The sequence below is a fragment of the Neoarius graeffei genome, chromosome 17 (genome assembly GCF_027579695.1).
Source record: "Neoarius graeffei isolate fNeoGra1 chromosome 17, fNeoGra1.pri, whole genome shotgun sequence".
In the NCBI taxonomy this organism is placed as follows: Eukaryota; Metazoa; Chordata; class Actinopteri; order Siluriformes; family Ariidae; genus Neoarius; species Neoarius graeffei.
The window spans coordinates 27,609,992-27,635,792 of record NC_083585.1 but is presented as its reverse complement, the minus strand read 5'-3'; the positions used below and the strand labels follow the sequence as shown (position 1 = coordinate 27,635,792).

At 41.3% G+C, this 25,801-nt stretch overlaps 1 protein-coding gene across 1 annotated transcript in view; it reads right to left on the bottom strand.

Moving 5' to 3' along the window:
- Positions 1-25,671, bottom strand: part of sae1 (SUMO1 activating enzyme subunit 1) — a 38,556-nt gene extending 12,885 nt beyond the window's left edge. The window contains exons 1-6 of the mRNA XM_060943927.1: positions 25,448-25,671; positions 21,797-21,908; positions 21,509-21,682; positions 13,552-13,697; positions 13,355-13,454; positions 11,138-11,243 (exon numbers count right to left, since the gene is read on the bottom strand). Of these exons, the coding sequence (XP_060799910.1) occupies positions 11,138-11,243; positions 13,355-13,454; positions 13,552-13,697; positions 21,509-21,682; positions 21,797-21,908; positions 25,448-25,548 (739 nt within the window). The 5' untranslated portion in view covers positions 25,549-25,671. The remainder of the gene's footprint in view (positions 1-11,137; positions 11,244-13,354; positions 13,455-13,551; positions 13,698-21,508; positions 21,683-21,796; positions 21,909-25,447) is intronic.
- Between the last annotated feature and the right edge of the window lie 130 nt (positions 25,672-25,801).

The following is a 25,801-nucleotide window of genomic DNA, read 5'->3' as shown; positions in this document are numbered from 1 at the left end:
TCCATTTTGGGGTTTGTTACATTCCAGAAAGATAAAAAATATTCGCTGGAGACACCATCAGAATCTACTATAAAGCTGGGATAAACCTGCAGAGCTGAGAGTCGTAATGTGCACTGTACATAGCATTTCATTATAATGCCCATCAGTTTTAAAGAAAATTTTATTTTAATAACGAATTGAGAACAAGCATTTAAAATGAAAATGTCTAAAACACACAAAATGAACATACAAGTTAATATTAGTTGTTTATTATTATGAATTTATTATTTCAATTCTGGAGCTCTGTAAGACAGTGTTTCGGCTGTCAATTTCTCCAACCTATAAAATACATTCAACATCCACTTTATTAGGAACAACTGTACATTAATTCATTCAGTCATATTGCTGCAGCACAATGCAAAAAAAAAAAATCATGCAGATACAGGAAAAGCGCTTCAGTTAAAGTTCACATCACGCATCAGAACGGGGAAAAAGTGTGATCTTTGTGACTTTAACTATGGCATGGGTGTTGGTACCAGATGGGCTGGTTTGAGTATTTCAGAAACTGCACAAAACAATGCATAAAGCAACAAGAAGACAGAGTCGTCTATATATCCCCCACTCTATATACCAAGTTTCAAGATATTATTTGCCACATTTTTCAAGTTGTGCTGCAGGAAATCAACCCTACCTCTTTACACTGACCTCAGCAGCCCATGGCACAAGTCCACCAGACCTTTGGTCCAGGTGAGCTCATGTCATCTCATTTCATCTCATCATCTCTAGCCGCTTTATCCTGTTCTACAGGGTCTTGGGCAAGCTGGAGCCCATCCCAGCTGACTACGGGCGAGAGGCGGGGTACACCCTGGACAAGTCGCCAGGTCATCACAGGGCTGACACATAGACACAGACAACCATTCACACTCACATTCACACCTACGCTCAATTTAGAGTCACCAGTTAACCTAACCTGCATGTCTTTGGACTGTGGGGGAAACCGGAGCACCCGGAGGAAACCCACGCGGACACGGGGAGAACATGCAAACTCCGCACAGAAAGGCCCTCGCCCGCCACGGGACTCGAACCCAGATCTTCTTGCTGTGAGGCGACAGCACTAACCACTACACCACCGTGCCGCCCCCCAGGTGAGCTAAAAATCAAAATTTCTCACATTTCTTAGTATCAAAAGACACATATACATTAATCAACACATAAACCAACTTTCAAGACCATACCACTCATAGTTTTCAAGTTCTGCTCCGGAAACAAAACCTACCCCTAAGACTAATCTGAGAGACTAAGTCTGAAATTGTTTCCATAGAAACATGAAAAATTAAAATTTCTTAGTATGAAAAGGCACATCTACAACCCCGATTCCAAAAAAGTTGGGACAAAGTATAAATTGTAAATAAAAACGGAATGCAGTAATTTACACATCTCAAAAACTGATATTGTATTCACAATAGAACATACGTAGAGAACATATCAAATGTCAAAAGTGAGACATTTTGAAGTTTCATGCCAAATATTGGCTCATTTGAAATTTCATGACAGCAACACATCTCAAAAAAGTTGGGACAGGGGCAATAATGGCCCTTTTCCACTACCCTTTTTCAGCTCACTTCAGCCCGACACGGCTCGCGTTTCGACTACCTTAGAGCAGCACGACTCAGCTCGCTTCAGCCCTACCCAGCACCCAAAACTCGCACGGTTTTGGAGTGGGGCTGAAGTGAGCCAAACCGAGCCGAGTGGGGCTATGGGTGTGAGGAGACACTCCCCTGTGCACTGATTGGTGAGGAGGAGTGTCCTCACACGCCCCGCAAGCACGCTGGGATCTGTAAACACCGTAAACCCGGAAGAAGAAGAATTACGAATTACGAGAATTTCTGAAGCCTTATGCGCCTCGCCTCATCGATACGCTCCTGCCAGTATCTGTTGGCGTTGTCGGTGACAACAAGCCACAGCACCAAGACCAGCAACACTAACGACTCCATGTTTATTGTTTACTATCCGCATTGTGAGACTACCGCTTAAAAAGTCACTGATGTCACTGTTTGCGCCGCCTAACGACATCACATGACGTCCATCCACTTTCGCTAACTCCACCCAATGTGTCCACCCACTTCCAGCCAGCACGGTTCAGCGCAGTTGTAGTTGAAATGCAACTCCAACAGCCCCGCTCAGCTCGACTCAGCCCAACTCAGCACCGCACGGCTCAGCCCAACTCAGCCGCGTTGGTAGTGGAAAAGCGGCATTAGAGGCTGGAAAAGTTAAAGGTACAAAAAAGGAACAGCTGGAGGACCAAATTGCAACTCATTAGGTCAATTGGCAATAGGTCATTAACATGACTGGGTATAAAAAGAGCATCTTGGAGTGGCAGCGGCTCTCAGAAGTAAAGATGGGAAGAGGATCACCAATCCCCCTAATTCTGCGCCGACAAATAGTGGAGCAATATCAGAAAGGAGTTCGACAGTGCAAAATTGCAAAGAGTTTGAACATATCATCATCTACAGTGCATAATATCATCAAAAGATTCAGAGAATCTGGAAGAATCTCTGTGCGTAAGGGTCAAGGCCGGAAAACCATACTGGGTGCCCGTGATCTTCGGGCCCTTAGACGGCACTGCATCACATACAGGCATGCTTCTGTATTGGAGATCACAAAATGGGCTCAGGAATATTTCCAGAGAACATTATCTGTGAACACAATTTATCGTGCCATCCGCCGTTGCCAGCTAAAACTCTATAGTTCAAAGAAGAAGCCGTATCTAAACATGATCCAGAAGCGCAGACGTCTTCTCTGGGCCAAGGCTCGTTTAAAATGGACTGCGGCAAAGTGGAAAACTGTTCTGTGGTCAGACGAATCAAAATTTGAAGTTCTTTATGGAAATCAGGGACGCCGTGTCATTCAGACTAAAGAGGAGAAGGACGACCCGAGTTGTTATCAGCGCTCAGTTCAGAAGCCTGCATCTCTGATGGTATGGGGTTGTATTAGTGCGTGTGGCATGGGCAGCTTACACATCTGGAAAGACACCATCAATGCTGAAAGGTATATCCAGATTCTAGAGCAACATATGCTCCCATCCAGACAACGTCTCTTTCAGGGAAGACCTTGCATTTTCCAACATGACAATGCCAAACCACATACTGCATCAATTACAGCATCATGGCTGCGTAGAAGAAGGGTCCGGGTACTGAACTGGCCAGCCTGCAGTCCAGATCTTTCACCCATAGAAAACATTTGGCGCATCATAAAACGGAAGATACGACAAAAAAGACCTAAGACAGTCGAGCAACTAGAATCCTACATTAGACAAGAATGGGTTAACATTCCTATCCCTAAACTTGAGCAACTTGTCTCCTCAGTCCCCAGACGTTTACAGACTGTTGTAAAGAGAAAAGGGGATGTCTCACAGTGGTAAACATGGCCTTGTCCCAACTTTGAGATGTGGTGGTGTCATGAAATTTAAAATCACCTAATTTTTCTTTTTAAATGAAACATTTTCTCAGTTTAAACATTTGATATGTCATCTATGTTCTATTCTGAATAAAATATGGAATTTTGAAACTTTCACATCATTGCATTCCGTTTTTATTTACAATTTGTACTTTGTCCCAACTTTTTTGGAATCAGGGTTGTACATCACCTTGTTAGCATGTATACCAAGTTTCAAATCCATATCATGAATATTCTTTAAGTTCGTTTCTTAAGACAAGGATTTTTTAAGATGTTACCTTGTTGCTGACCTTGTTGAGCCTTGTCAACAACAAGGTAACATCTTAAAAAATCCTTGTCTTAAGAAACGAACTTAAAGAATAGTTTGAATAGTTAGACATAATGAACTTTCACTACACTATATCATGAATAGTTTTGGATATGCTCCGGAAATTAACATTGCTCTTAGAAACTAAGTCAAAATCTATTTTCTATGTAAAAATTTGAAAAATACTTTTTTTCAAAAATCCAAAATAGCAAAAGGCACCAGTTCACATGTTGCTTGATACATATACAAAGTTTCATGAAGATATCTTCAGTAGTTTTAAAGATACGGCCTGGAAATGAAAACGTGACCGGATGGACAGACGGCCGGAACCCGCTTCTATATCCTCCACTCAAACTTCGTTTGGGTGGGGGATAAAAAACACTGAGTGAACAACAGTTCTTTGGGTGTAAACGCCTTGTTGATAAGAGAAGTCAAAGGAAAATGGCCAGATTGGTTTGAGCTGCCAGGAAGGATATAGTAACTCATATAATCACACTGCAAAAAATTTAAAACTGAATTTGAGGAGAAAATGACTTAACACAAGTGAAATTATCTTGTTGCATGGACAGATATTTTTACTTGATAAGACGCCTTAGAATAAGTTGGTTGCAATCTAGAACTAGGCTTAATAATCTCAGAATTGGTGTCTTGTATTCTTCTAATAGGAAATGCTAGATCGTTTCAGCTATTTTCAAGATATTTTCACTTGCTAAGATATCATTTTTTGCAGCGCACTCTTTACAACCATGGCAAACAGAAAAGCATCTCAGCATCACAAAACATGAAACGTTGAAGTGTATGGGCTACAACAGCAGACCACCACACTGGGTTCCACTGCTGTCAGCCAAGAACAAGAACCTGAGGCTATCATGGGCACACACATTTATTGAAACTGGACAGTTGAAGATTAGAGAGATGAAGGAAAAAAAAAATCACATGGTCTTTTTCCAGTCTTCGATTATTTGAGCTACTACAGACTTCCTGTCAGTTCAGACCAGTCTGGTCATTCTCTTCTGATCTCTCTCATCAACAAGGGGGGTTTCAGCCTGCAGACCCCCTGCTCACAGGATGTTTTTTATTTTATGCTCCATTCTGTGTAAACTCTAGAGACTGTTTTGTGTGTGTGTGTGTGTGTGTGTGTGTGTGTGTGTGTGTGTGTGTGTGTGTGTGTGTGTGTGTGAAAACCCCAGGAGATCAGCAGTTTCTGAAATACTCAAACCAGCCCATCTGGTACTAACAACTACACCACAGTTAAAGTCATACAGAGATCATATTTTCCCCATTCTGATGTTTGATGTGATGATTAACTGAAACTCCTGACCTGTATCTGCATGATTTTATGCATTGTGTTGCTGCCACATGATTGAAGGTTTGGATAGCTGCCAGTGGCGGCTCCTGAATTTTTTTTCAGGAGGGGCAATTTTCCCCCGTTATGTCTACACGGACCATAAATGTCCACAGGACTGAAGTAAATTGACCTAGGTAGCAAGTCAACTGTTCTACAGAATGTTCTGTAAATAGATTTTGTACTTCAAACTCCATTACCAGCAAGAATTTTACAGAAGGTGCAACTTAAGGACAAACAGGAAAGTGCACTTACTGTAACAAAACATTGTAAATAGTTGGCTAACATAACAATAGCAGTTGAATAAATAGATGCGTGGATCTTTAGATCTTGCAATTACTGGCATTTACCAAGGATATTACCAAAGTACTAACTCTCAGAGCAAAGTGTGGCAAATATAAAAATGCACATTGAAAACATCAAAAGTGAACTGATTCTGTGACTGTGTGTGTGTGTGTGTGTGTGTGTGTGTGTGTGTCACGAAGTCAACCAAACCCAGAAAAACACCACGGTGACTGGAGCCCTCAGTTTCGTCTTTGCCTTGTAGAGCTAACTCGAACACTCCACAAACTTTCACACATTGGATGAGCCGGTTTAATATGTGCCTGTTCTTGCTCACCTCATCATTGTGGTGGTGAACTGCTAGCCTGTAGCCCTCATCCGGCTGTGTAGCGATGTTCACTCTCCCAAAAGCCGAAAATTTCAGGCAGCTGCCCATGTGAATCTTTGATGACTCATGTTTTTTTATTTTCTCCGACAAATGATGCATGTCCGAAACTCCAGTGACCGTCCAAGCAGTGCTGTCCGTGGAGCCACCTCCAGGGTGGGAAAGTAAGCAGGGGGAGCAGAAAACCGCTGAGGCGTCCTCACAGCCAGCTCGCCAGGATTTGCGCTGGGACCATGTTGAAGTAAAACCTCGAGTATATGATTTCCCCCCCTTGTCTAAATTTGTTTTATGTTTAGATTTGGTCGAGGGGGGTCCAGCTTGTTTTGTTGCCAATTTAGCTCGATTTGATCGCTGACTAAATGGAACTTCTTTTAAGGACCGCACTGAATTGCTTTCCGCATCCATCTCACCTCAGAAACTGAGCGGATCGAACGCAACTTTGCCGCGCTTCGCAGTGACGTAAGCACGTTAGGGCACGCCCCCCCGGAACCCATAGAGATTGCATTGAAGTGTCAGTCAGGAGAAAAAAAATATATTAACATGGGACTCTATCAGTGAACTCTTGGGCGATTTTCAGCGTGACTGAAATCGCCCCAAAAGGGGCGGTACTCTAGAAGCAAGACCACCCTGATTGGACAATGATACCCAGAGACAGATTAAAACGGCCTCGAGCAGCGCTGGTGAAAGTTTGTTTTAAAAAAAGAAAAATAACTTTTTTTTTTTCGTTTTGGCAGTGCGTCGCCCAATCGCCCTTATGCACCAGCCGCCCTTGATAGCTGCATAAATGAGCAGTTGTACAGATGCTCCTATTAAACTCACCAGTGAGTGTAACTCTAACTACGTAATCATGATTAGTGCCCCTCAACATGATTTACTGAAGCCCTGCCTCAATCTGTCCCTCACCTGCTAGAACATACAGGTCCTTCTCAAAAAATTAGCATATTGTGATAAAGTTCATTATTTTCTGTAATGTACTCATAAACATTAGACTTTAATATATTTTAGATTCATTACACACAACTGAAGTAGTTCAAGCCTTTTATTGTTTTAATATTGATGATTTTGGCAAAAAAGTAAAGGAAAACCAAAAATTCCTATCTAAAAAAATTAGCATATTTCATCTGACCAATAAAAAAAGTGTTTTTAATACAAAAAAAGTCAACCTTCAAATAATTATGTTCAGTTATGCACTCAATGCTTGGTCGGGAATCCTTTGGCAGAAATGACTGCTTCAATGCGACGTGGCATGGAGGCGATCAGCCTGTGGCACTGCTGAGGTGTTATGGAGGCCCAGGATGCTCCGATAGCGGCCTTAAGCTCATCCACAGTGTTGGGTCTGGTGTCTCTCAACTTCCTCTTCACAATACCCCACAGATTCTCTATGGGGTTGAGGTCAGGAGAGTTGGCAGGCCAATTGAGCACAGTAATACCATGGTCAGTAAACCAAACAGACAGTAGAAGGCGTGACCGACCTGTCAAACCAGACAGGAAGGCCACGCCTTCAGAAACAGCAGCTGATAAAAGATGCGTCACCAATTAACATCCGGTGACACTCTGAGGAAGACGGAAGTTGTACGTCGAAACATGTCAGGTAAACAAACCCAATAAATTAGATGTCTGATAAAAAAGAAAAAAAAAACTAACTACATTTACCAGTGGTTTTGGCACTGTGAGCAGGTGCCAGGTCGTGCTGAAAAATGAAATCTTCATCTCCATAAAGCTTTTCAGCAGATGGAAGCATGAAGTGCTCCAAAATCTCCTGATAGCTAGCTGCATTGACCCTGCCTTTGATAAAACACAGTGGACCAACACCAGCAGCTGACATGGAACCCCAGACCATCACTGACTGTGGGTACTTGACATTGGACTTCAGGCATTTTGGCATTTCCTTCTCCCCAGTCTTCCTCCAGACTCTGGCACCTTGATTTCCGAATGACATGCAAAATTTGCTTTCATCCGAAAAAAGTACTTTGGACCACTGAGCAACAGTCCAGTGCTGCTTCTCTGTAGCCCATTTCCTGCACACGCCTGTGCACGGTGGCTCTGGATGTTTCTACTCCAGACTCAGTCCACTGCTTCCACAGGTCCCCCAAGGTCTGGAATCGGCCATTCTCCACAATCTTCCTCAGGGTCCGGTCACCTCTTCTGGTTGTGCAGCGTTTTCTGCCACACTTTTTCCTTCCCACAGACGTCCCACTGAGGTGCCTTGATACAGCACTCTGGGAACAGCCTATTCACTCAGAGATTTCTTTCTGTGTCTTACCCTCTTGCTTGAGGGTGTCAATGATGACCTTCTGGACAGCAGTCAGGTCGGCAGTCTTACCCATGATTGCGGTTTTGAGTAATGAACCAGACTGGGAGTTTTTAAAAGCCTCAGGAATCTTTTGCAGGTGTTTAGAGTTAAGTCGTTGATTCAGATGATTAGGTTAATAGCTCGTTTAGAGTACCTTTTCATGATATGCCAATTTTTTGAGATAGGAATTTTGGGTTTTCATGAGCTGTATGCCAAAATAATCAATATTATAACAATAAAAGACCTGAAATATTTCAGTTGGTGTGCAATGAATCTAAAATATATGAAAGTTTAATTTTTATCATTACATTATGGAAAATAATGAACTTCATCACAATATGCTAATTTTTTGAGGACCTGTAGTTACATCAAAATATATTCCAAAAGAATCTTAAAGTGTTTGTAATACCTTTTTGTAATGCTTTAAAATGAACATACGTCATTAGTAATGACCAAAATGAATTAATAAAGCAGGGGGGAAAATAATATAAATTATTCGTTATTTTATTATGAAGCACAAAACTATGGATAAATCGCGGCTTCCGGATCCCAGAAAAAGGCAGCCTTGCCTCAGGGCTAATCTCACACGACATCACACGTGGAACCCCAATTATCTGGGTCATTTCGGTTCATCTGACTCCATGCTAGTTTACTCACCGAGATTAGATATTGTTGTAGAAATCTTACAAAAATAACGATGGGAAAGCGCCGAGTTGTGTTTTGATGTTCAAATCTATATACAACAGGACATTCAGTTCACGAATTTCCAAGAAAAAAAACCCACACTAATCTAAAGTGACAGCGGGTGAAGTTTGTGCAAACAAAACGGGCAGATTTTGTGTCGCCTACTAATAATAAATCTGATTCATCGAGTGTTCATCACCACCAGAACGACCACATGGGAATTACTGGAGCAAAAAGAAACCCATTGATTTAATAAATGACATTTGATCTGATATTTGGACAGTTTGTCGATTCCCCTATTATCTCATTCACACACACAAACACACAGTGCACCAGATGCAGGGTTATGAGCAACATTTATACACTCACAACATCCAATCTTATCATATCTGATGCACTTTAACAGGAAGAAAAATGCGTGCGCACAATCATCATCATCATTAATTATTAACCGAAATGTGTTAAATGCTCTCAGATTGCAATATTGCAAAACTCTATTTGTTTTTAGTTTTGTTCAGGAAAACATGATGAACGGTAACCACCGCGTTCTGTACATCTCTATCTATCTATCTATCTATCTATCTATCTATCTATCTATCTATCTATCTATCTATCTATCTATCTATCTCGCGTGCGCTACAGAGGAAGACTGTCGTGAACTGAGTGAACTGGCAGTTTCTCGTCTTGGGGTCTTGAAAAGATAACCATTTATCATGAATATCCTTGATAATCATCTGTCCCTTCATCCGACATATAAGAATCCCAATCACTATCAGAATTCTCTCCAAAACATGATTCCATATCGAGACTGGTCTAATCACTGCCGCGCACATGAACGAAATTGATACCTCGATTGTTACACGTGAGACATCCCGCACCCCATCGGGATCTTCCGGATCAGTCTCGGCAGATTCCGTGAAAATTGTCTAATCTTATTGATTTTCCATCAAATTATGGCCTTTTGGATCAGCTATGGTTCGAAAACACATGGTTAATCAACATAATGATTGTTGCTTTGTGCAAGGAAAAAAGTAGGGTTCAGGGACATTAAATTCACTTTAAAGTGCATATCACGGGTAAATTCAGGAGCAAGATCAATGTAATTCTCCTATTTTATGTTAAATTTTGGTCAAATATCTGTAACATTCTGCATTCTCCGCAATTTTTTTTACCTTGCGCAATACAAGAAAAATTCAGTTGAAATCAAGCCATTTGAGGCGAATTGGTCCACCTCTGAAAAAACTTGCGATTTGGATTTCCCGGCAAACGCTGATTTTTGTGACGTCGCGTGCGGGACGCCTCCCTCTGAATCCTACGTCAGCGCTGGTTTGTTTATGAGAAAACGACCTGGTGGTTTTCTGCAAATTTCTTCAACGTTATCATGTAATTATTAAAATGGTTAACAGACGTATTGTAGGAGGGTGTAGCAACACCAATCTTGATGGGATTAGTACTCATCGTTTCCCAAAAGACCGGACAATGAGAGAGAAATGGGAGCGCTTGGGCTACACAGGCTGTGCACTGAAACCGTGCAAAGCTCGCGCAGCCTGCTGGCGCTTCCGCAGGTAACGTCACAAATCTGGCTCCAGACTCCCTTGGGATTTTTCCAGATGCGTTTTTTTTTTTCTGCTGTAGACAGATGGCCTTGTGCAAAATTACCCTTCTGGATGAGTGTGTAAAGGGACATACTTTCATATAAAAAAAAAACCCCAAAATTGGTCCAGAATATGCACTTTAACATAACAGTGGAGCATAATAGGACTGTTAACTCACTGGTGAGTTAGAGGATGCGTTTTTGATAGAAGCATTTTTTGGTCTCTATAAGTTGCTCTGGATAAGAATGCCTGCTAAATGCTATAATCATAAAAATGAGCAATTTAACTGTGAAAGTAGATTCCATATATAAAAGTGCAGTAATACATGTAAATTAGTATATGATTTAAAGTTAATTAAGTCAAAGCTTGCATCAGAGTCTTCTTATGCATAAATTTAGACACACTCAGGAACACGAGTAGGATATTAACTTTTTCTTCTGAACTTATGGGAATAATTTTGTCATTTTCAGCTTTCTGTGAGCTTTGTTTTTTACGGAACTATTTGGCTGTCGCTGAATGTAAATTAGCTGTCTTGTAAAAATTCTTCATAATTTTCATGTGATTGGCATTCATCAATATGTGCACATGGGGAAAAAAAGTTACTGAAACTTTGGTAAATCAGGCAGGAATTTTTTAGCTTGGGTTAACCTACAAAAAAAAAACAACAAAAAAACACCCACCCACCAAAACTCCAAAACTGAAAAATGAGGCCCACTGTTCTCATTAAAGTCAACGGTAAGAGGTGCACTTTTGACTATTTACAAACTGTCCTTGTAAAGTCACGAGCTGTGGATATATAAATGTTGAGTACCTTGTAGTAAGAAGTAATCTGGAGGAGTTCTCTTGAGATTGCGTTTGGCATCCTCACTCGTCCAGTCAACCTCTAGAGCCTCTTTTAGAGAGCAGAAACTGGCCGTCTTCACAAAAAATAAATAAACAAATGAATAAATGAATGAATGAATGAATGAATGAGTAGGAGAACATGACATGCTTAATAACTTTCAACTTTGTTAAAGGTCCCCTTGCATCGTTTTTTCATTAATTGTGCAGTGGTCTCTAGTATGAATGAATGCCCTGTGAGCCGGTTTTGGTGAAAAAAATGCTGTGGTTCTCCTGTTTCAGGTTGTTCTAGTTTGGTGGAGGAGTGGGTGGCAGGAGAACGACAGGATTTCAGCTCTTACTCATTAACATTCATGACATGTAAATGTGTTACCTCTGATTGGCTAACAGCAATCAGTAAACGTGTTACCTCTGATTGACTAACAGCACTGTGACGCTACCTCCAGTGGGTCAGAACAAGCGGATGTGGGTGTCTTTGTAAAGACTGTTTTGATTGGCTATTATGGTCTCGACATTGATGTTTTGACCAATAACAATGTAGATGTGGCAGCGGGGGCGTGGCCGAGCGTCGGTCTGTGAATGGAGGGCGGAGTCAGGGAAGGTAAGTGGCAGAATCACTGCACCTGACGGGAATTAACGCGTGTTTGTGTGTCTTCTCCAGTAACCGCGCCCTATAAGAGGAGAGGGAGAGCAGAGGAAGGGAGCTCTCTCCCCAACCAGAACGCCGTGTATGTGTGCACGCGCGTGTAACTAGGAGGGAGTCATTCATTCATTTATTTATTTAATTGAATACTCCCTGCGGCAGGGGCAGCACGGTGGTGTAGTGGTTAGCGCTGTCGCCTCACAGCAAGAAGGTCCGGGTTCGAGCCCCGTGGCCGGCGAGGGCCTTTCTGTGCGGAGTTTGCATGTTCTCCCCGTGTCCGCGTGGGTTTCCTCCGGGTGCTCCGGTTTCCCCCACAGTCCAAAGACATGCAGGTTAGGTTAACTGGTGACTCTAAATTGACCGTAGGTGTGAATGTGAGTGTGAATGGTTGTCTGTGTCTATGTGTCAGCCCTGTGATGACCTGGCGACTTGTCCAGGGTGTACCCCGCCTTTCGCCCGTAGTCAGCTGGGATAGGCTCCAGCTCGCCTGCGACCCTGTAGAAGGATAAAGCGGCTAGAGATAATGAGATGAGACTCCCTGCGGCAGCGGCTCTCATCAAGGCACGAGGCACAGAGCGGAGCTCGCCTCGGGGGGTGTGGGGGGAATAACGTCCCCTGGCTGGGAGCTGACGGGCCCTGGCAGCACTGGTTCGTTCGGGAGAGGGCAGGGGTTGCTGGCTGCCAAGTCTGGGGAGGCTGGGACCTAGGGTTAGGGTTAGCTGAATTACGTCCTGAGGCGCGGAGCTAGCCCGCCCAGGGAGCAATCTTTTGTTCGGGAGAGGGCAGAGGCCGCTGGCTGCCGAGTTACGAGCGTGCAAAGTCGGGCTGGAGCCGCCGTTAGAAATGAAACTGATGCGGAGCGCCGCACCTCAGGGCGAATTACGTCCTGTGGCGCGGAGCTAGCCCGTCCAGGGAACACTCTTTCGTTCGGGAGAGGGCAAAGGTCTCTGGCTGCCACGTCTGGGGAGGCTGGGACCTCCCCTGCCCGAGTTACGAGCCTGCAAAGTCGGGCTGGAGCCGCCGTTAGAAACGAAACTGATGCGGAGCACCGCGCCGTGCCGAATTACGTCCCGTGGCACGGAGCTAGCCCACCCTGGCAGCGCTGGTTCCTTCGGGAGGGGGCAGAGGTCGCTGGCTGCCAAGTCTGGGGAGGCTGGGACCTCCCCTGCCTGAGTTACGAGCGTGCAAAGTCGGGCTCGAGCCGCCATTGAAACGAAACTGATGCGGAGCACCGTGCTGCGCCTCGGGGCGAATTACGTCTCTCTCCTCGCGCTTTCTTCCCGTGGGCGGTCGCAAGCCAAGGTGGGCAAGGCCATGAATACTAATTTTCGAAGTGACGTCACTTCGTATGGCTTTTTCTGATCTGCTCGTTTTTCCGACTATTTTCTTTCATAAGCTCACACAGGGAATGGGGGTAGAATTACATTTTCACATGCAGCATGCATATGCAACTCGGAGTGAACTATGGTATTTCAAAAAGAGCCAGTATTAAACGTTTTTGGTGGAAGGGCACCTTTAACCAACAGGAGACAAATGATAATGCACCTTTTTCACCATGGTAGTCTCACTGGGATCAGTTTTAATTTTCTTCACTTCTGGACCATCATTAGTCTCTTCTGATGATTTCACTACCTTTGGTTTCTCTCTGAGGAAAACAAAGACACCTTAAAACTACGATACACAAAATCATTTGAGTTACTGATACCACGATCAGATAAAACAAAGAACCACAAGTTACATACTCTACATAATGATGCTCCAAACCCAGGTCAGAGAACACGTATCCATGGTAACCAAAGACATCCCCACAGAAGACTTTAATGTTTCTGGTGGCGCAAAGCTGATCCACATGCACCATCAGATCTCTGGAGCATCTTGTAAGACATACCTGGGAGTAAAAGAAAGAATTACAAGTTTTAACCAAATAATAATAATAATAATTGAGGGAATTATTTCAGGGTTTTTTTCTTTTCATTTCTACTGCGAAATCTGCGTCTCTGCTATATCAGGAACGTGTGAGATGTATGTAAATGCCTAAATTTCAAACAGAATGCCAGAACTCAGACAATATTTTCATTTTAAGATGAAGTTCATAGACTCTATGAATGTCACAATAACTAATTTGTAATAATAATAATAATAATGTGTGTGGAAGTTGGAGAAAAACCCTTCTGATGTTGCTGTGGCTGAACTGAAATACAAAAACTGCTAATAATGCATATTGACATTTCGACTTAAGGAAAACAATGATATTTTACCAAAGTGATGTGGAAATGTTTTTGGTTCGGCTACTCTTCAACTTTGCATTGGCATTCTGTCATGTTGGGTACGGAGCCAGTTTAACCACTCAGCTTTAAAAACAGTCAGTCTGACTCGTATCTAAAATCTGTGAGTTCAGTGCATATCTCACACGATCTCAGAAATCTTACTAAGTGTACTTTTCTCACGCACTGAATGATGCACTTTGATCAAGTTGCTGGATATTTAAATTTCATAGCAAAATGGACATAAAACTAATCAATTCAGTTTGTTATCAGATACCAGCTTTCAAATGTCTGTGAAACTGCTGTGCCATCACATCATCAAAACAGAGAAGAATACATGTTTTGTGCAAACGACAGATAAAGGCAGTAATAATGTTTTTCTCCAATTACATGACATCTTTAAATGATGCTTTCTCGTTTTTCACTTTTTGGAGTAACCAGATTTTAACTTTGAGAGTTACATGCAAAAGCGGGCCTTGTTGAAGAAAGCCCACAGTTTTCATAAATTTTTTTATTTTATTTTATACTTTATGAAGTTGACCATGTGAAGGGTTTTTCCAGGCAGCCACACGTTCACAATACTCTGAATAACTAACCATCAGGCTTGGTCCATCTTATCCAAGACACCAACCCTTGCACACTCCCATTCTGTATTGGTGATAAGCCTGTTGACATGAAATATCCACCACTTTACTTACTGTTTAGATATTGATATACGCAGTGCCAGGCTGAAGACACTGGGTGGCTCCTAGAACAACATGCTGAATCTTCATTTTATCAGCCGAGACTGAAGGTTGTTTATAGCCACATAATGGTGATTTACCCCTCTCACTAGAACATCAGAGCAGCACTCATTAACTGATAAGCAATGGACATTTAGAACACTGAATCCACAAGGATTCCAAAAGATTGTAAGAAAGTTATGTAAACCAATACTGAATATTGATAACACTTCTCAGAAAAGGAGTGCATGACCCAGGAACTTTAAGGACAGGTTAAGTTCTGTCATATTCTGCCACCAGCCAATCCATTAGGGTTTCTGTCAACAAATAAAAGCGAAGTATTTCCTCCTCTTCACCATGACGTAATGAGGCAATGACATTTAGTGAAGATAAACAGCTCAAAAGAAAGAAATATTGACCTGACATGACTGGCTCAACAAGATATCATGATTTTTGAGCCATCAAAGGCAGTGAAAATGATTTGCCGTATGAGTCATTGTAAAGATATGGAAGTAGCATATGAACTAGAATTCTTGCTCACAAACAGACCAAACCCAGTTCTTCAACATAGACAACGTGTCCCTTGAGTAAAAGTTGTCAATCATGGTATCAGTGATGTACAACAAGAGCCATGCAGTCAAAACATACTCCCAAGTATACCAGTATTTTCTCCTCGTATATCTCTTTGAAATATCAGTGGCTGCAGATAAAAGAGTGGCACTGTCTGTAACGAACCCCCTCCTCACAACTCTCCTCTTCCCCTCCTTATAAACTCTCACTAGTACTCCCACTGGGAGAAGTCTGAGGCTTGCAAACAGACAGGCTGGGAGGCAGATCATCTGAGCTTTGAACATTCATATGCAGACAGATTCGCTGATAAACAAGAACGGGCCAAGGTCCAGGTTCTAAGCAAAACAATGACAATCCTCCTAGGAATGGGCAGCTTTATTTGTTACATTAATAAGGGAGCAGCTTATTGTCTCCAGTTAACACTCATGTTACAAACTAATCCATGATTCTCTTCTATTCATGTTGCCAGACACGACCATGCAGTACAACTTATGTGTGTTATTTAATGCGCTTTAATTCCAATTCAGCAGAACTACATCCTGAAATGGGGAATAACAATGATAAAAAACAAAAAACACAAGCATCTTTTCCTATGAGCAACAGCAATAACATGGCTTTAATACACCATCTACTGGGCATCAAGAGAACAGTAACTAAAACATTTATATATGACTCTAATCACATTCCTCCCACACTAGACTTTAACATGTAGAATCCAAACCGTTATATGTATGAATAACGGTTAAGAACTTGGCACTTGCTTATACTGAGACATAATATCTACTAGACTTAAATATTTATCTACAAAATTTTATTTTTACGGGCGGCACGGTGGTGTAGTGGTTAGCACTGTCACCTCACAGCAAGAAGGTTCTGGGTTCGAGCCCAGGGGCCGGCGAGGGCCTTTCTGTGTGGAGTTTGCATGTTCTCCCCGTGTCCGCGTGGGTTTCCTCCGGGTGCTCCGGTTTCCCCCACAGTCCAAAAACATGTAGGTTAGGTTAACTGGTGACTCTAAATTAACCGTAGGTGTGAATGTGAGTGTGAATGGTTGTCTGTGTCTATGTGTCAGCCCTGTGATGACCTGGTGACTTGTCCAGGGTGTACCCCGCCTTTCGCCCGTAGTCAGCTGGGATAGGCTCCAGCTTGCCTGCGACCCTGTAGGACAGGATAAAGCGGCTAGAGATAATGGATGGATGGATTGATTTTATTTTTACCTGAGTGCTGCTGAATTCTCAAATCTGACTGGTCAGAAGGGTAATTAAAAATTTTTCTACAACAGCAGAAAGCAGACATTAATGACAACTGTACTTAAAATCATGGATATTAAGGAGTTTGTTTTATTTGCATTGTCATTTCTACATTAGTAATTCAATCACAGGTGTGAATGTAACATCTATGGAGAGAGTCTGTAGTGTCAGTACCTTGTACTGTTCAGTGAGTTTACAACCCTGATTCCAAAAAAGTTGGGACAAAGTACAAATTGTAAATAAAAATGGAATGCAATGATGTGGAAGTTTCAAAATTCCATATTTTATTCAGAATAGAACATAGATGACATATCAAATGTTTAAACTGAGAAAATGTATCATTTAAAGAGAAAAATTAGGTGATTTTAAATTTCATGACAACAACACATTTCAAAAAAGTTGGGACAAGGCCATGTTTACCACTGTGAGACATCCCCTTTTCTCTTTACAACAGTCTGTAAACATCTGGGGACTGAGGAGACAAGTTGCTCAAGTTTAGGGATAGGAATGTTAACCCATTCTTGTCTAATGTAGGATTCTAGTTGCTCAACTGTCTTAGGTCTTTTTTGTCGTATCTTCCGTTTTATGATGCGCCAAATGTTTTCTATGGGTGAAAGATCTGGACTGCAGGCTGGCCAGTTCAGTACCCGGACCCTTCTTCTACGCAGCCATGATGCTGTAATTGATGCAGTATGTGGTTTGGCATTGTCATGTTGGAAAATGCAAGGTCTTCCCTGAAAGAGACGTCGTCTGGATGGGAGCATATGTTGCTCGAGAACCTGGATATACCTTTCAGCATTGATGGTGTCTTTCCAGATGTGTAAGCTGCCCATGCCACACGCACTAATGCAACCCCATACCATCAGAGATGCAGGCTTCTGAACTGAGCGCTGATAACAACTTGGGTCGTCCTTCTCCTCTTTAGTCCGAATGACACGGCGTCCCTGATTTCCATAAAGAACTTCAAATTTTGATTCGTCTGACCACAGAACAGTTTTCCACTTTGCCACAGTCCATTTTAAATGAGCCTTGGCCCAGAGAAGACGTCTGCGCTTCTGGATCATGTTTAGATACGGCTTCTTCTTTGAACTATAGAGTTTTAGCTGGCAACGGCGGATGGCACGGTGAATTGTGTTCACAGATAATGTTCTCTGGAAATATTCCTGAGCCCATTTTGTGATTTCCAATACAGAAGCATGCCTGTATGTGATGCAGTGCCGTCTAAGGGCCCGAAGATCACGGGCACCCAGTATGGTTTTCCGGCCTTGACCCTTATGCACAGAGACTCTTCCAGAGTCTCTGAATCTTTTGATGATATTATGCACTGTAGATGATGATATGTTCAAACTCTTTGCAATTTTACACTGTCGAACTCCTTTCTGATATTGCTCCACTATTTGTCGGAGCAGAATTAGGGGGATTGGTGATCCTCTTCCCATCTTTACTTCTGAGAGCCGCTGCCACTCCAAGATGCTCTTTTTATACCCAGTCATGTTAATGACCTATTGCCAATTGACCTAATGAGTTGCAATTTGGTCCTCCAGCTGTTCCTTTTTTGTACCTTTAACTTTTCCAGCCTCTTATTGCCCCTGTCCCAACTTTTTTGAGATGTGTTGCTGTCATGAAATTTCAAATGAGCCAATATTTGGCATGAAATTTCAAAATGTCTCACTTTTGACATTTGATATGTTGTCTATGTTCTATTGTGAATACAATATCAGTTTTTGAGATTTGTAAATTATTGGATTACGTTTTTATTTACAATTTGTACTTTGTCCCAACTTTTTTGGAATCGGGGTTGTACTTCCGTAGAAAAGTTTTCAGGATAGCGGACTTGTGATTCTAGTTAAGAGTGAATACCCATTTCTAGGCAACATGTCTTATTAACTTCAAATCAGAAAAAAGAGAGGTGGGTGGAGGACAGACTTTTTATAGCTGCTATAAGTGATTAAGTTGGGGGAAGTCATGGCCAAATGGTTAGAGAAACAGCTTTGGGAGCAAAAGGTCGCTGGTTTGATTCCCTGAACCAGCAGGACTGGCTTAAGTGCCCTTGAGCAAGGCGCCTAACCCCCAACTGCTCCGGCAAGAGTGGTGGTGTACCTTGTGTCCGATTAGCCAGAAAAAAACTGATGATGTGATTATCAGTTTGGGCAAGAATCCGGCCATAATTAACTAACTAATTTCTTCTTCTTCTTTTGGCTGCTCCCGATTAGGGGTCGCCACAGTGGATCTTTCATCTCCATTGCTCCCTGTCTTCCGCATCCTTCTCTACCGCACCTGCCACTTTCGTGTCCTCTCTCACCACATCCATGTATCTCCTCTTTGGCCTTCCTCGTTTTCGTGTGCCTGGCAGCTCCATCCTCAACATTCTCCTTCCCACATGCTCTGCATCTCTTCTCAGGATGTGCCCGTACCATCTCAGTCTCATCTCTCTTAGCTTAATTCCCAAGCTCTCCACATGTGCTGTCCCTCTGATGTGCTCGTTCCTTATCCTGTCCAACCTTGTCACTCCCATCACAAACCTTAACATCCTCAACTCCGCCACCTCCAACTTTGCCTCCTGTCTCTTCGTTAAGGGTACGGTCTCCAATCCATACATCACAACTGGTCTCACTACTGTCTTATACATCTTACCTTTCACTTTTGCTGGGACTTTCCTATCACAAATGACTCCCGAAATCCTTCTCCAACTGCTCCACCCTGCCTGCACTCTCTTTCTCACCTCACTATCACAGCCTCCATTTTCCTGCACAGTTGACCCCAGGTACTTGAATTCATCAACGTTCTTTACATCTCCTCCTTGCAACTAACTAACTAACAAGTGATAAAAGAAATTAACTTCTCTCAAAGATGCCAGCAGTGAAAAAAACGCAAGCAGCAATGAGGGGGCCAAGTAGCCCGACAGGGTGAAATTGCCATGGCAGCTTGATCTGATCCAGCATGACTGTATGCACGGATAGCAAATTTAAGGCCAATTAACTAAAGACTGGGTGAATCTGAGATTCGAGCTTACTTCCTGTTTGGGTCGTTTTCCTTTGATTTGCTGTAATGGATGAATGTTTTTGAAAATTAAAAAAAAAATGCATCAGAGAACCTTTTTAAGGATTGCTGTGTAGATGATCTATGCATAGTTTGGTGAAGATTGGACAAAATATGTGCCGTGTGAAAATCCTCTTAATTTTTTGTTTAACAAAACCAAATCGTGACTGTGTCTTTTAAGTTGACATGTCAATTTGTTTTGTCTAATCTGTGAAATCTCCCAAAGTATCACCCGACACAAGAACCACTTTTGTTAAGGAAAACATATCAACACTTACGAGGCAAACATTAGTTTTTGCTTATTGCACCGGACATGTAAATCAGTTATTAGCCAAAACACATTTTTGCTTATTGCAATCTCCCCAACCACAGTGACCAAATGACACAAAACCTTTTTGTGTTTCCTCAGATACAAAGTCTGGTGTTGAGATGTCAAAGCATTGCTGAGTTATGACCTCACTTCCTGTTTGGCAGCAATTTTAATTAATAATGGATGAACTCTTTTTTTTTTTTCCTGTCTTGGGACCTCGCAAGATATAACCACACACAAAATTAACTTTTTAAAGCAAACGATGAACAGTTATTGGGCAAAATGTGTTTTTACTTATTGCAGTGCCACCCAGTGGTCATATGACTCAAGGTTTTGTTATGTTTTTTTCCAAGTGTTCAAGAAGGTAATGAGTTTGTGTACCAAGTTTACTGTCAGTGCAACAAACACTTGCTGAGATATGACTTCACTTGCAGTTTGGCAGCTTTGCTGATGATTTCTATTGGCTGTAATGGACAAATGCTTTCAAAAATCAAGAATCCATACGATAACATTTGTGAGGCTTGGTCTGAAGATCACCTGTAACAAATTTGGTGAAAACTAGACAAAATTTGTGACCTGTGATTGTTTTTTAAATCCAATATGGTGGAAAATCCAAAATGGCTGAATTTTACATTATGGGATACATTGAACTCGGCTTGAGCCAAGGAACCCAAAGGTACCTCATTTTTGAAAATTGAGCATAAGGGTTCAAAAGTTACATGCATAAACACACCTCCAAATTTGACCTGTTGGTAGCACTAGAGCATTCGAGGTGCAATCATGAAACTCTGTTAAAAGAATCAGGGGACTGTCCTGAATCAGCATGGCAAATTTCAAAACTTTTTACCATACAGTTCTGTGGGCTGCCATTGGCACCCTAGCCAGAAAAAAGAAAACAAAGCTGAAGAAGATGGAGAACAGAACAGTATTTGCCCCATCATTGGGAAAATGTGAGTTCCAATTTATCTCCTGACCATGGATAGATGTGGCATCATCAGGATCACCGGACGACGCTACAGCAATCCGTAGCCGGGAGGCAAGGGAGCTAAACTGGTGGGAACACACTCTCTCCTGTCAACCACAGCGAGACTAGCCAGTCGTGGGCAGCCACAGTTCAAAAAGATGCAGTTGGCTGGCTTCACGTATCTTTGAGGTAGTACATGGAGGAATACTTCCCTTAATAAATTGAAACGGTGATCACTGGCAAATTGCTGTGGTGAAAGAGAAATAAAATACTTTGCAATACTGTTACAGGAATAGAATCTTTGGTGTGGTAACATCTCTGGATCATACCACCCTGTTATTGTTTGTTTTTTTCCTCCAACAGTGCACCCTGCCATGCTTTATTCTTAATTAATAATTCTTATTTAAGAATCCCTCTTAATTAAATAATTAATTTGTAAGGGTTTCATATTTAACCATCAGCACTGTTATTTCAGATATGCATGGCTCTCAATAAAAACCCGGTACTGAAAGTACCACTAATAAATAAGAAGCTTTTTCAGTATTCAAACTAAGCAACATTGACTGCTCTTTTAGACTCTTACTGCACTAAACTGAAGGAAGAAGTCATCTGGCTTGCTTTCCACTTGATCTGTGTCAGCCTTTACTTCTACCATTGGATTGAGGAACTGTGCTCGTTCCAGGGAAGCCTGGGCCTGATTCTGACCATCTGCATCCACCGGTATGAGGAACTGAGCTCGTCTTGATTCCTCAGTAACCTGAATATGAAGGTCATGATTAGTACTTGGCTGGATGCAGCATTACTTATTATTACCGATCACAGAATTTCATTCTGCCTATGAGTGAGAGGGGTTTGGTGAAGAATGTCATACCTGTTCGTGATCCAGAAGAGTGAGTGCTTTAACTCCTGCCAGAATAAGGTTCTTGGCCACTTCAGCACCCAGTCCTCTAAGTCCAACGAGCAGCACTCGAGACCCCCTCAGCCTGGGACAGAGAACCTACATGTTAATTAGCTGCATTCGACTAGTCATGTATTCTTTAATTATAGTGCTTGCAAAAGCCTAGGTCACAACTGGACGTACGATTTTTTGCCTGTGCGATTTTTGGCATTTCCCAAATCGCTGCGTTTTTTTTTGTTCGTGGAGAAAGACGCACGTTGGGCATAAGTTTGTCTTGCAACCTGAAAAAAACGTAAGCGCCCGTAGAGTTTGTTTGACATGACAAAGAACCTCTGCGGCCGGTCTGCGGCTCGAAAATCAGCACGTCACACGCGCGCCCTCCGTGCGTTTCTTGCACGTAGACTGGCTGTAGGAGCACGTATGGCCGGTTGTGACCGAGGCAAAAGGACATATTATTCATCTTAGGATTATTATTCTCTTTTATTCTTCTAACCGATTTTCTGGAGAACTGCTTAATGTAGAAACTTCATTCAAACTTTGTTATACAGGTATTGTAAAAGACACTTACGGACATGTTATCTTCATTTTTCTACACTTTATACTTTTTAAGATAAAGAAAAACTAGTAAAAACTTCCCATTGAAATGAATGGTGGAATCTTCATGGCTAACATTCTATAACTATATTTCACTGAAAATAGCACAAAGACAACATATCAAATGTTGAAACTGAGAAATTTTATTGTTCTTTGAAAAATACAGGGTGTTTCAAAAAATTTTATATTATTTGAAATGTAAATATCCCAGAAACTACATAGTCTAGGCAAATAAAACTGAACAGGCTGAATGTTGATCAATATAAGATTTATTCCTCAAAATTTGAATAAGAAATTCAAAGGTACGTGGATTCCATGAACGATTTCACAAATTTTCAATATGCACGCCGCCTGAAACACAAACAGCCTTCCTCTTTGAACTTTTCATGCCGTGTCCAAATCTGCATTGCAGTTGGTGTATTTTTAGAGAATTCTCTCATAAATGTACGCTGCAGTCTTGTTCGACTGTGTTCGAGCATACTTTAACACACAAAACGCCTTTTCTTTTCCAGTGAATGGCATTTCTATACCTAAAAAGATAAAAACAAATAACATTAAACATTAAATTTTGACCTGTTTCCACACATGCTGTTAAAATTTGAGGTCAACTGAATGAGAATTAGCAAAGTTATTAGATTGTGAAATGATGTCAAATTTTTTGAAACACCCTGTATATGCTCAATTTGAATTTGAGTCAGCAACATGTTTCAAAAAAGTTGGGACAGGGGCATGTTTACCACTATGTTGCATCACCTCTACTTTTGACAACACTCTGTAAACGTTTGGGAACTGAAGAGAGCAATTGCTGTAGTTTTAAAAGAGAAATGTTGCCCCATTCTTGCCTGATATACCATTTCGGTTGCTCAACAGTGTGGGGTCTCCTTTGTCATATTTTTTGTTTCATAACGCACCAAATGTTTTAAATGGGAGACAGATCTGGACTGCAGGCAGGCCAGTTTAACACCTGGACTCTTTGACTACGGAGCCATGCAGTTTTAATATGTGCAGAAAGCAGTTTGGCATTGTCTTGCTGAAAGAAGGAAGGCCTTCCCTGAAAAAGAGTTTGTCTGGATGGCAGCATATTACTCTGAAATGTGTGTGTATATATATATATAAAATTCAGTATTAACGATGCCTTCCCAGATGTACAAGCTACCCATGTCATGTGCCCTAACGCACCCTCGTACCATCACAGATGCTGGCTTTTGAACTGTGCACTGATAACAAGCTGGATGGTCCCTCTCCTCTTTAGTCTGGAGGACGTGGTGTCCATGATTTCTAAAAAGAATTTCTACTTTTGATTCATCAGACCTTGGGACATTTTTCCACTTTGCCTCAGTCCATAAAAGAGCTTGGGACCAGAGAAGGTGGCGGTGTTTCTGGATATTGTTTATATGTGGTTTTAACTTGCATTTGTGGATGCAGTAATGAACTGTTTTCACAGACGATTGTTTTCTGAAGTGTTCCTGAACCCATACAGTGATTTCCACTACAGACACGTGTCTGATTTTAATGCAGTGTCTCCTGAGGGCCTGAAGATCACAGGCATCCATTGTCAGTTTTCATCCTTGTCTCTTGCATACAGAGATTTCTCCAGATTCTCTGAATCTTTTTGAATATTATGGACCATAGATGATGTGATCCCCAAATTCTTTGCAATTTTACATTGAGGAATATTATTCTTAAATTGTTGCACTGTTTGCCCACACAGTCTTTCAGAGTGGTGAACCCCTCCCCATCTACTTCTGAGCGACTCAGTCTCTCTGGGATGCTCTTTTTATACCCAATCATGTTACTGACCTGTTGCCAATTAACCAAATTACCTTTTAAGCATTACACAACTTTTTCAGTCTTTTTTTGCCCCATCCCAAATTTCTGAAATGTGTTACCGACATCAAATTCAAAAGGAGCATATATTTTTCAAAATATATAAAACTTCTCAGTTTCATCATTTGATATATTGTCTTCGTACTATTTTCAATGAAATATAGTTTCTATGATTTGCAAGTCATCACATTGTATTTTTATTTAATGTTTTACACAGTGTCCCAACTTTTTTGGAATCACCTTATCTATTCAGCTTGAATTTTTGGCTTTGCAAGCACTAGCTAGTATTTCCTTCAGGATATGCAAATCTAGGTGTTGATAATAATAATAATAATATTATTATTATTATTATTATTATTATTATGAATAATAAACACATATCTCGTGTATCGTTTATGCTTCATTTCTTTTGTTGCCCCATCCCAACTTTTCTGAAATGTGTTACCGACGTCAAATTCAAAAGGAGCATATATTTTTCAAAATATATAAAACTTCTCAGTTTCATCATTTGATATATTGTCTTCGTACTATTTTCAATGAAATATAATTTCCATGATTTGCAAGTCATCACATTGTATTTTTATTTATGTTTTACACAGTGTCCCAACTTTTTTGGAATTGGAGTTGTATCTATCTGTCTATCCATCTCTCATTTCCTTAGCTCCTCACACACATTCATTCTCGCTCTCTCTATCTATCAACTTCCCCATCTCTTTATCTAAAATTCTGTACAATGCCACTATCTTTCACTCCCTCTCTTTCATTCAATCACCTTATCGATTTATCTTGAATTTTTGGCTTTGCAAGCACTAGCTAGTATTTCCTTCAGGATATGCAAATCTAAATGTTGATGATAATAATAATAATAATAATAATAATAATAATAATAAAACACATAACTCGTGTATCTTTATGCTTTATTTCATTGAATTTTACTACTACTACATCAGCGGATCAGTGCTCTTGTTAAAAATGAATTGTACTCTAACCAATACATAAAAATATTTTATACTAAATATATTACAGGATTAGGATATGTATCCTCAAGATGTGCTTAAGGATCAGCTGGATATGGATAACGTTGTTTATTATTTAGGAAATGAATTCATAACAGAACACACCAAGAAATAACCGAGAAACCTATTTTTGTATTTATTAGCAAGTTAGCCGCTTAGCTAGCTCTTGAACTAGCAGAGCTCAAACCTCTTTTGTGCATCCAGACCCCAGAGGCGAATCTGCCGGTCATACTGAGCTGCTTCTTCCTCACTTATGATATTGTCGTCTTTTTCGATTGTATCAATCATTTCTATGTGTTTCAAAAATTATCCTGAATATTACCGATACTCTGTATAAAAACAAAAGTTGCTTTCGGTACAGTTTTCCTGCTACTCATTCAATGCGACAAACAGCCCGCTTGGTCTCATTCAAAAGGGCGCACAATGATGACGTAGACATTACAGTGATGTTTAGAAACACTCCAGCTTGTTAACCTCTTTGATCACTTGGATGTGGCTTACTCCCTTAGTATCAAAGATATTTTTTTCTATTATGAAAATC